This window comes from Salvelinus sp. IW2-2015, linkage group LG25 (assembly GCF_002910315.2).
Source record: "Salvelinus sp. IW2-2015 linkage group LG25, ASM291031v2, whole genome shotgun sequence".
NCBI lineage: Eukaryota > Metazoa > Chordata > Actinopteri > Salmoniformes > Salmonidae > Salvelinus > Salvelinus sp. IW2-2015.
Window position 1 is genome coordinate 21909572 of NC_036865.1, and position 11442 is coordinate 21921013.

The following is an 11442-nucleotide window of genomic DNA, read 5'->3' on the forward strand; positions in this document are numbered from 1 at the left end:
GTGAATTGGGAGCATATACAGTGTGCAGACCTTCCTGTTCCAGCACCTAAATTAAGGGTGTGCACAGCGTATAATCCCAGACGATTTGAGTGGAGCATCAATGTTCCATCATCTGCTTTATTACACTGCAGTATTTAGTATCAAAACAGTGCAAATGACTAGATCTCGCAGAGGGAGATACAATGCAAACACCGTAACTCACTACTACATTGTCTTTCAACCATGTACATATAACCAACTATCTACTGGTCTCTTGCCCATAGAAAACAAGGTCTCTCCATCCCTTATTCTGTCCCAAATGTTTGACTATTTTTTATTATTTTTTACAATAATGGAAATTTCTTGATAACCCGAAGTAAAGGCACAAAGGTAAATAACTTTTAAATAAATCATTGTACCAAGCCAAAGCACAGTCTGACAGGATAGTAAGTATGTTAATTTCAAGGTATTTACTAGTCAAAGCTCTGAAGAACTGGTTCATGTCCTGTCTCCTTTAAAAACTTCAAGAGATCCTCTGGCTTTAGTCCCATAGAGACAGCATTGGTCATGGGATGGAAGTAAACTCGCTCATGGCCTCCGTTGACCAGGTCGCTGTCCAGGACAAACTTGACGCTCTGGTCCTTATCACAGAAGAGTGCCAGGGCAGTGGCACAGCCTTGGCCCACCTTCAGTTTCTCCAACATGGCTGCCTCCTCAGCAAAGCGGAGGTTGCCGCTACCCAAGCCTAGCTTCTTAGCCAAGTCGTTGAGGTTGACCTGACGGTCATGGCGGACAGAGACCAGCCACAGGCGCTTCTTCTTCTTGTCTTTCAGGAAGAGGTTCTTAGTAACTGCTCCACTGAGGTCTTGCAGGTGAGGCATCATCTCTTCCACAGTGAATACCTAAGGGAGAAAGTATCACAGCAAGTCAGAGGACATGTTACTTTGGTATCTGATGTCTAAAATGGCTCCCTCTCGTCTCGTTTCATCTACTCTGAAATKGAATTTCCAGTAGGCGTCTATCCTACTGCTTTCACCTAGACTGGTAACAAATCAACACTGGAGGCGACTACTGAAATTAAATGCAATCCTACCAAAAATCAGAAGGAACAATTCACTGAAGAATAGTATAAGAGAACATATGATACATCTATTAAGTCTCATGCGGGATAATTGTCACATTTTCTACCTGTAACGTTCTACACATCGAATAAGCACCAGTACTAAAATGAACATGGCTTGCCTATAAATGTACGTTATAAAGGATGAGTCCATGATGTGACAGGCATCGTGCGACACCTAGTTGTGGTTGTAAAAGGGAACACAAAGCCCAGTAAAAGTGTCAATTATTTTCAAAATAACAAAACAATGCACGGCTAAATTCTTATTCTAGGAGTGATGGTGGGGATGTGCATTTGTTCTCCAATCCAGTGCACTGAAGTATTATTCAACTCACTGGACGACCTTAGCTAGCTAACGTTATTGGTTCTTACCGGTGGATGGTCTACGCAGACCGTCTGGATATTCAGACTTTCCAAATACTTAACCAACTCAGTCCGGAGCTCAGGTGTTGCCATTGTTAATTTGAAGAGGAAAGAAACGCTATTCAGAGGACAAATCGGAACACTCCCACGTAGCATACACTTCCTCAGTCTACTCATTCCACAAACCTGTATTTACATAACTGCGCAAGCGCAGACGAACGAATGAACAAACCCAGTCAATGGAGGATTTGTCGTTTCATGGTTTGTAGATGTATATTTGTCACCCATTACGGATTTTTAGTAGTTGCGACTCAATTCTGAAGTTCCATTGTATTAGAATATAATTAAAAGCCACCCAGGGGTAAATTATTTCCTTGAAGTGATGACATGAGTGATGAATACAATTGCATAAATACACTTCAATACAAAGCAGTTTAAGCGAGTTTACCTTTAAAAAAAGATCCGTTCAAAACCAATGGGGACCACAAATGCCGCGTTTACGTGGTACGAGGTAGACGGCAAACATGTCAGTTTTCAACGAGAGCACGAACGTAAATGCCGTCAGCCACCACACTTAAAATATTTCAACTTTTGCCGTAGCGTTCTCTTCCGGGTGTTGATTTGCACTTTTTACTGAAATCCCCATAGCAACGCATAGGCGTGCTGTCACCAGCTCTCTTCTTTTCTTGTCCCACTACGTGGACGGGTATGACGGTTTGTGTTACATTCAGTGACAAATGACAAGTCGCATTGAAAAAAATCTAGTTTTACAATGCCCATTTTATTTGAAATAATGTTCAAGCCTAAAAAGACAATTTTATTTGTAGCCCTTCTAATAATAACCCTATGAAAATGGCCAAATTGGAAACCAATCTATCCACTGCAGAAAAAAAATAAGAATCAAGCCATCACAGTGATTGGTAAAAACATTTTATTTACTCCAGTCCAATAGATTACTTGTCCTCAGGCTTGTTGAAGCAGTAGGTGAGGCAGCACTTTCCACAGTAGTGCCTATCAAAGTGGCTGGCCATGAACACGCCAGCGCCACACTCATCAGCTGGGCACTCACGACGTAGACGGTGGATCTTGCCGTTTTCGTCAACCTGAGGAAACACCATGGAAGCCATAAGTACAGCAATGGAACACAAGACAGTGGTTGTGTTCATTAGGACACAACATAGCAAAGGGTTTGGACAAAAAAAAGGTGCTATTTTAATGAAAGGCCTCATTGACAAGAAATTCTTCACACCACAGGAAGTCTGAATATTCATCAGCCAAAAATGTCCTTGGTTATTGGACAAGTTCGGGTAGCAGTATGTCCCTGGTTTCATTCAGCTTTAAAACAAATAAAGTAACAAATGTCTACAAAACAATAGTTGGCTCCAATCACTAGAGATATGGTAGTGGTCACAGCCAAATATAGTATATTATAATTAATTGAATCTAGCTGAAATCCACGAAAAAGTCAAAGCCCTACCTTGTAGTACTTGAGAACWGCGAGTTTGACCTTCTTCCTCTTGTGCTTGTTCTTCTTGGGAGTGGTGTAGGACTTCTTCTTCCTCTTCTTGGCACCCCCACGCAGTCTCAGCACCAAGTGCAGAGTGGACTCCTGCAGGAAAAAGCAACAGTTCAGCCAAACAGACAACATATAGCTATGACTTCAGTGGTCAACACTACTTATGACAAAATAAGAAAAAAATACTTTGACTGAATGATGGTAAGGAGAAACTCCCAAATAAACAAGGATTATTCATCAGTCACAGAATTAACAAAAGCACACAAACAAAATATCAATACAATGCTGGGAAACAATTAATTATCTAACCTACCACCAATAATAACTCCTAATGGCAATAGATGTTGCATTAACATGAATCGGTATACTTTGAACGTTAACTGAATATTCAGCACACCTCTTAAATGTGATCAGATAAATGTAACAAAAAAGCATCTTAGTGGTCCTTGGGAGGTTAAAGGGGAGGCAGGTAGCCTAGTGGTTAGAACGTTGGGCCAGTAACCGAAAGGTTGCTAGATCGAATCCCTGAGTTGACATGGTAAAAATCGGTTGTTCTGCCCCTGAATAAGGAGGCCGTCATTGTAATTAAGAATTTGTTCTTCACTGACATGCCTAGTTAAAAATGTTTTATTTATTTATTAAAGAGGCAGAAAATCAGACCAAACGACACCCAGACCTGACCTATAATATAGTTAAATTAGTTAGCCGAGCTGACCTGGTCATTTCCACGTGTATACGCAGGGCCATGTTATCAAAATATTAGACTAGATCAGGGGGGGGAAATAATTCCGCTAAGTTGCTCTTCTGGTTACTTAATACATCTATATATTTTGGCTAGGCCTTCTGAAAGTCAATAAATACACCTTAAATATGCTAAAAGCTATGTAAAGCAGTGGCCAGGTCCATTCAGGTCCACCAGCTGTACTTACACCTGATGGCTTTAGAACAGAACCCAACCAGAGTCCCAGGTCAGGTAAACATATTGAGACCTCTGAGAAACCCTGATCTAAGGGAATTGTGTGTTGGCACTTAGTTGACKTAATCTACTTCCTGCAACACCTTTACTAAAGTGTAGTATTGTCAAACGTTTAGGGAGGCTAAAATGTTCTCACCTTCTGAATGTTGTAGTCAGACAGTGTGCGTCCATCCTCCAGCTGCTTACCAGCAAAGATCAACCTCTGCTGATCAGGAGGGATACCTAGAGGGGGACCAGAGTACATGGAGTTCAGTCTTTGAGAGCCAACGTCAGTGCTCTCTTATATGCAATTCAACGGATGACAAGGATGAAAAATGTATGTAATTACCTTCTTTGTCTTGAATCTTAGCCTTGACATTTTCAATGGTATCTGAAGGCTCAACCTGGAAATAAGAGAACCTGTCAGTTTTTAAAACAGTAACGTGGCTAACAAGACTTCCCAGGATATTGATTAACGTCAAATTGTTACCAGCCAAACGTCAAGAACAAATATCACTTATCATATGGAAAGTTACATTAACAGAGGGATGTTAAATTAGTTAGCCGAGCTGACCTGGTCATTTCCACGTGTATACGCAGGGCCATGCTATCGAAATGTAGCTAGCTACTGTAACATTAGCCAGCTAACGTAGCAGTTCAGAATACATTTTTAAAAACTAAGATCAAAGGTTGGAGAGTTCCGGCTACTCCAATAAAGATTAGTGGACTTACAAATGTATAAGGCTGATTAATTACTGAAATAACGCACTCTAGAATAATATTTTAAAAATCATGTACACATGCTCCGCTAGTAGAGGCAAGAAGCCCTCCATCACAACTTGTGACACAAGCCCTAAGTACCCACCTCGAGGGTTATAGTCTTCCCCGTGAGGGTTTTGACGAAAATCTGCATCTTGGCGTTCAATCCACCTGCACATATGAACGACAGCGTTGTATTTATAACTATGTCAGCTTTAACACAGTATACAATGTCGTTATTATAGTAAATAATGGCCTAAAATAGAGAGCACGATCTTACCACAGGTCTCCTGCTAATGGCGGATCATGAGAAGAGGGCTTTCGACGCGTGCGACGGGGTTTTCGGGGCTCGTCTGCAGGGAGTAGGTGTTAAATAAGATGCCTGTTCAAAATACCTCTCTCAGTAAAGTTTATTTACATAACGCTTATTTAGTTTTTATCTGAAAATATGAAATTAGTTTTGATCGTTTTTTTGTTGTTGTCGTCGATGTTATAACTACATTACCCAACATACCCTCGAGATGTCCATAGCAACCTTCCTGTTTATCTTTTGAACATTTATCTGCAATATTTCTCCGTGTTGGAGAAATGAAACCATGCTCTAAGCAGCAATTGAAAAACATAAGAAAATCATGTTTGGGGCTGGAAACTTACATCACTCTGCAGAAGAATCTGAAAGAAGAACCTTGCCACCTATCAAATCTGCCAGTGACAAGTATTTCCTAGAATCTCTTGGTGAATACATTCAACATGAGATGGAACGTCTGATGTGTCCAGACGAGGGACCTGATGAGCAACGTTACATCATTTACAGTTCTGCATTTGATAAGGTATCAACATGAACCACCATACCCTTTCGCCTTGTTTCAGCATCATCACTCAATCATTTTTTTAGGCCTACACACGACGTGAACTGATCAGAATGCCTAGGCTAACTTGTTGCGTTGTAACTATGCCTGTCTCTTGCTTGTTTGATTTTCTCAGGTAATTGAGTATGCAACTGCATACAAAACCATTCTCACTTCCATCAAGAAAGAGTATGATGAGTTCATCTGTACCATAAAGAAGAGTGAGCGTGATGCCAAGTTAGCACATGGGAAACTGAAGGCCATGGTGGCCCAGCCCACATCCCTTATGTACTGTCAGAGAAGAGCTGTCCAGCTTCAAGAAAGGCAAGAAAATCACTTCAATTTTTCAACATGGCACAATGCGGCCCCAGAGTATAGTATATAATCCATGCCTAAACCTTGTTTTTCCCCGTTCTAGGATTGCTATCATTCAGAGAGACACTGCAGAGCTGCAGGCTGAGTTAAATAGACTACAGGAGTCAAGGAGAGACAAGAGACCCTCATTGCGTCAGAAGACCTCAGACAGCAAGACATTACGGCCCGTTGGGCAAATTCCAGGCATGGTCCTACATTGCTGAACTCATTGTGCCGTTTTGTTTTGTCTTAACATTATAATGGCTGTATGTTTACACAAGTACATATTGTCATGTGTCATGTCAATATGTCATTCATGAGTGGTGCTTACAGTATAGTTTTTTCCAGGTCTGACATTTGATGAGTCGATGAACCCAGCAGCTCTGGCAAAGCATTTGGAGTACCTTGAGCGAAAGCGAGCCGACCTGCAGATAAAGAGGAAGAGCCAGTATGTATCTGTTTCTGTCAAGAATGACCTGGACAATAAAATGCGATCCGCCCTGGACCAGAGGGATGAGCTGGCAGTGGAGAATGAGAGACTCCAACTCCGGTGAGACTGTGTCTCTCTTTGCTCAAGACTCACTGGCACAAGTGGCTATAGAATACCATTAAAGACGCCTATGTTGTTGCTAAAGTTATCGGTTCTTCTGATTTTCTAGATACAAAAAGATGAAGTTTCTGAATGACTCCCTCATGACATGGGAAAAGACAGGAAAAGAAGTCACTCTTCTGGAGTTCATAACATCAAAACTGGAGAATATATTTGATCTGAAAAGTATTTTACACTTCCACTTTAGCATACAGTGTATGTTAGTATTAGTGACACTGACAGTGAATGAAGTTCTAGTCAGGGATAATGTAGCCTAGCTGCGGCAGGTCTATAAACCTCACGAGAGCTTTTGTTTGTTTTTTAACTATGATAAGGCTCATGATACAGCAGCAATAAAGTGATATGATTTTCATTTTAGTGAGCGACACTGATTTCCTTGGCATTAGTGCAGTAGTGTTTGAAGAGGATGATCCCAGCAAGGTCAATGAATCGGAGCTCTTGGTGGATTACATTGAAAGGTACTTCAGTTCTTTTCCGAGTTCTAGTACTATGCTCTCAACCAATGCATACTGTATGTATAGATCATTCCTCTATGTGTTGTGTCTCCCTGCAGGTTCATTGACCTATTTGAGGGGGGTGAGTATGAGGCAGCTGCTTTCCATGCTGCCAAATCCCCTCATGGAGTTTTGAGAAACATGGAGACAATGGAAAGGTTCAAAGGTGGAAACTCCTTATTTTCTATCTTATACAGATGTCCTATAGTGTTGTGGTCCCTATACACACATCATGTGGGTCATTGTGGTCTCAACCATAAAGTAACACTGCATCTTGTACAGGCATACAGCACATAAATCTAATTTAATTTGTCACATGTGCCAAATACAACAGATGTAGACCTTACCGTGAAATGCTTACTTACAAGCCCTTAACCAACAGTGCAGTTCAAGAAATAAGAGTCAGGAAAATATTTATAAAATTATGTAAAAATAAAAAGTAACACAGTAGAATTACATAATAATAACGAGGCTATATACAGGGGGCCTGGTACAGAGTAAATGTGCGGGGGTACAGGTTAGTCGAGGTCATTTGTACATGTAGGTAGGGGTATATAGAGTATTTAAGTCTGAACTGTTTTCAACCTATGTCATCTTTGTTTCCCCTCTAGCGGTCACAGTGTACCATGGCCAGGGGGAACTGCCCCCTCTGCTTCTCTTCTTCCAGGCACTCATGATCTCGGTGCATGCTGGGAAACAGCTGCCTGGGGAGACCCTGTCAGTGGAGGGGGTCCGGTGTGCCATGCAGCTCAACTATGTAGAGCTGGTCACACACTGGGTAACCCAGAAGCGGTCAGCCAATCAGAGTGTATAAATAATATGAGCGTTAGGGGTTATGAGTCTTTTTGTTGTAGGGTTTGAATGGTATAGCTGGGCATGGTTGTAGCAATCACGATATAAGATATATAGGTATTGTGTTTAGAGCTCTTTGTTATTGAGTCTATGTCGGGTTACAGCTTTCTCCATAACCTTCACAGGCTAACATACAGCGAGGCTCTGGGGGATGTGATCTGTGAGTATGGAGACAGGAAGCTGCGGATGGCCGACACATGCCTGGCTCTGGCCCACATCGTCTACAAGGCCTGCGGCGTGCTCAGGAAGGCCGCACTGAGCATGTGCAAGAGAGGCATGACCAGCAGTACTATGGAGTTCATCTATCAAAGCAAAGGCTTTACTGCAGGTGGGGAACACTCATTTACAGATACTATTCACACACATCCTATGTAGTAAATGTGTGAGTGACTCAGTGTGTGTGTATTGTTCTCTGTGTGTATGTTTGTGCGCAGGTGACTGTCTGTTTGTGCTGAAGGGTTGTCCCAGTCTGGCTCTTCTCCAGGCGTTGACTCAGGAGTACCAGGGCCAGCCTGCAGTGCTTTCTATGGGCTTTGCCTGCCATGCTCTGCTCAACTCTGATCTGGAGGACCTGGCACTGCAGATGGTGGAGGAAACACATTCAAGTGGGCAAGGTAGGTAGGCTATACCCACCCACCAATCAGCAGGGCAACCACACATGGTCGCGCACACACATACACAAGTTGAGTTGACTAGTAGTGCTGTGATTTTCAGGTACTTTGGAGAAGGTGATTCTGGATGATACTGGGTGTTCTGCAGAGAACTGGGGTGAGATAGCAGGTTGCTGTGGCCAGAAGAACAAGCCTTTACTGGCCCAGGAGATCCTCTCCATCCTGCTGTCTCAGTCAGGGGCCATGCGCCTCTCCCCTGGCATGGAGAGCTCCAGGCTGATGCAGCATGTGTTCATGTAGAGAGACAGCCACCAGAGGGCGCCCATGGGACAGATCTGCACCACCAATCCAAGAGGCCTCCGAACCATGGCAAGCCCATTCATAACTCACTGCGTCATACTGCTCACTGCTCACAGAGAGAAATGCAGTCATCCACACTGGTCCTCCAGATCATTAAATCATTTGAATGTGATTTCACTTTGATTAATATCACAAGTGCCAAGTTCCATCTTTATCAGAAAGCACAAAGTATTGCCATGTTATTAAATTGATATCACTTGAAAATTGTCAAACGTCACTTAATAGTTGGTTTATTAGTTATTCCTCAATATAACTTACTCTTAACTAGACTCAGAATTTCAAACAGTTTAAACTTCATCTAAGAGAATTATCACTACATGTTTAGATTTGGATCAATGGCATCTCCGACATCCAACATAATTCATGGTGACAAGCTCTACAGAATATTGAATTTCCCTGTAATAAATTCCCCATTTCCTGCCTCCAGAACACCACTGACTAATCCTTGGTGGTGTTAGTCATTATCCCCACAGAGATAAGACCTGATGGCCGCTCCCTGAGAGGCATGCTATTRCCTATATACACTGTATCACCAGAAATACGAGGAGGACACAATGGTAGATAGAACAGTAGCTCACTAACCTTCCACTCACACACTGGAGCCATTGTCATAGACAGTGCAGGGCCAGTCTCAGTCACCCTGCCATATTAGAGTGAATGAAGCTTCCACACAGCACAAACAACACCCACCATCAATAAACACAGCCTCCAGTTTCCTCTGTCTCTGCCTAAGAGACATGAAGCCACACTGAGCTAACTGTGTGTCTATGATTCCCACAGTTAATCAATTCCGCTCATGTCTGGGGCTGCGTTTCAGTGTATATCTGTTTGATCCGTTAATGGGTTAGTGAATGGACGTGTGTAGTTGATGGCCTTATATGTCATACTAATTTAAACTTTAAACATTTAGCATCAGTGTTGTGATTATCAATATACTGTTATTGATGCTGGTATTGCTCCAGGCACTAGAGCTGTTTAGCCCCCACAATCTGTGCTGTTAGCTCTTTGAACATCACTACTTGTAGTGTTAGCACAACGATACTAGCACTGTGTTGTCAGACGGCAGACTGGAGGCAGCTGGTATCCAAGGGAGACGGAGAGAGGAAAAAAGAGGGGGTTGGCAATACGTGAGGCAAAGATGGAGAGAGAGTAAGACTGACATGCTGGTATAGCATCTCTATTACAGAGAGGAAGGAGCAGAGAGACATTGTGTAGGGGAAAAGGAGGAACAAAGTGAGAAACAGGGAGAGTGTGAAAATCAGAAAATGGTAGCGGGGGGTGAGAGATTATGCTGAATCAGCGCTTCATGGCGCCACCCCTGCTGCTGTTATTGATCTCCCGCAGTAAGAGGAGCTGGCCTGACCTGGCCTGCTGATGGCCCCACTGCATAAAACAGCTCCCCAGACACCCTACCTCCCTGCCCCCTCACCCCACAGCTCACAAAGAACCCTAGTGCCCTGCCCTGAGGCCTACCTCAGCCCTGAATCTCTGTGTCAAGGGAAAAAGGTGTTGAGTTCTGCCTCCTCACATCTCTTGTTTCCTATGCTAAAACTATTATCAACAAGAAAAAGCATTGCAATTCATCTTCCCAAAACGATGCAATCAAGAGTTGTGTTTTACAAACTGCCTATTAGTCAGGATTCAGTTTATGACAGGATGTAACAAGATGCACTTAGTGTCCTTGGATAGCACTTCTGGAAGATGTAAAAATATTGATGGTAGTTGTAGCTAGTATCATATTGTCTTGAATGGTCCTTTAAATAGGTTTTTGCCTGCACCATCCTCCCTGTCAGAACCTGTTTAACAGCTCAGGATTTTTCCTCTGTATTCCAGCCCCAGCGTGTTTCTCATCTCCCAGAGTGTGGCACAGATAAGGGCCCTCTCCTCAGTCCAGCAACGTAATGTGAACTGACAGCCGTGTCTAGCTCACACAGCCTCTGGTCTAGATAGAGCTCAGTACAGCAGACCAGCAAAAATAGAGAGCAAGGGGGGCGTTGGCCCTCATGTTTCACATCCTTTTGTCCAGACAGTGTCCACACTGGTTTGACTTACTTCTATGCCTTTGTTTGATAGAGCAATGCTAGTGGTATACATGGTTTTAAAAGGAATGTGGTCAGGACTAAATAGCTGTGTCAAGCCTTCTATTTCTGATCCGTGATTGAGCAGACTGTTGCACATTTGTACTGGGGTGGGAAGGGGAATCTTTGGATTAAACAGCGCCTGTCTCACACTTTGTATTGATGTCTCCTGGCTTGACTGTGTATATTTAGCCACTGTGGTAGTGCCCTGTCCATTTTGTTGATATTTCCATGGATTAAAGCAGTGCCACATTAGGTTTGCAATGGGGATGGAAAATAGTCCATTGATTTCCAGCATATCAGATGGGCAGAGAGAGAGTGCTTTGTTGTGCAGCTGTCTTTATTATATTGGCAGCAAATATCTCCTCTCCAGGGTTAGTTTATGTGACATACTCTGTAAACAGACTGGGGTCGACGGGGGTCGGAGAGGGGGTCGACGGGGGTCGGAGAGGGGTCATTCACATAAAAGAAAAACAATGTTTGGAATAGGATCAAGAGGAAATATCTAATTTTGCCATATCACTGATGAAACTCTTGGATTGT

General features: G+C 42.9%; 3 protein-coding genes across 4 annotated transcripts; 1 reads left to right on the plus strand and 2 right to left on the minus strand.

Moving 5' to 3' along the window:
* Positions 1 to 97: 97 nt before the first annotated feature.
* On the minus strand, positions 98 to 2125 carry LOC111951631 (prolyl-tRNA synthetase associated domain-containing protein 1). 2 transcript variants are annotated; one of them, XM_070434983.1, is made up of 2 exons: positions 1911 to 2125; positions 98 to 881 (listed from the first exon to the last, which is right to left on the minus strand). In XM_070434983.1, exon 2 carries the CDS (start codon positions 861 to 863, stop codon positions 453 to 455), a length of 411 nt encoding a protein of 136 aa, XP_070291084.1. In that variant the 5' UTR covers positions 864 to 881; positions 1911 to 2125; the 3' UTR covers positions 98 to 452. The 2 variants fall into 2 exon arrangements, with proteins under 2 accessions (XP_070291084.1, XP_023825589.1); XM_023969821.2 differs by lacking the exon at positions 1911 to 2125 and adding an exon at positions 1472 to 1681.
* A 250-nt stretch (positions 2126 to 2375) lies between these two features.
* LOC111951632 (ubiquitin-ribosomal protein eS31 fusion protein) lies at positions 2376 to 5007 on the minus strand. The gene is made up of 6 exons (XM_023969822.2): positions 4973 to 5007; positions 4799 to 4863; positions 4283 to 4337; positions 4091 to 4176; positions 2940 to 3071; positions 2376 to 2565 (listed from the first exon to the last, which is right to left on the minus strand). Exons 2-6 carry the CDS (start codon positions 4844 to 4846, stop codon positions 2416 to 2418), a joined length of 471 nt encoding a protein of 156 aa, XP_023825590.1. The 5' UTR covers positions 4847 to 4863; positions 4973 to 5007; the 3' UTR covers positions 2376 to 2415.
* Positions 5008 to 5138: 131 nt separating this feature from the next.
* On the plus strand, positions 5139 to 11118 carry LOC111951630 (clathrin heavy chain linker domain-containing protein 1). The gene is made up of 11 exons (XM_023969820.2): positions 5139 to 5522; positions 5677 to 5864; positions 5959 to 6098; positions 6243 to 6444; positions 6554 to 6669; positions 6863 to 6962; positions 7058 to 7164; positions 7610 to 7790; positions 7976 to 8178; positions 8285 to 8464; positions 8565 to 11118. Exons 1-11 carry the CDS (start codon positions 5325 to 5327, stop codon positions 8759 to 8761), a joined length of 1812 nt encoding a protein of 603 aa, XP_023825588.2. The 5' UTR covers positions 5139 to 5324; the 3' UTR covers positions 8762 to 11118.
* Positions 11119 to 11442: the final 324 nt, after the last annotated feature.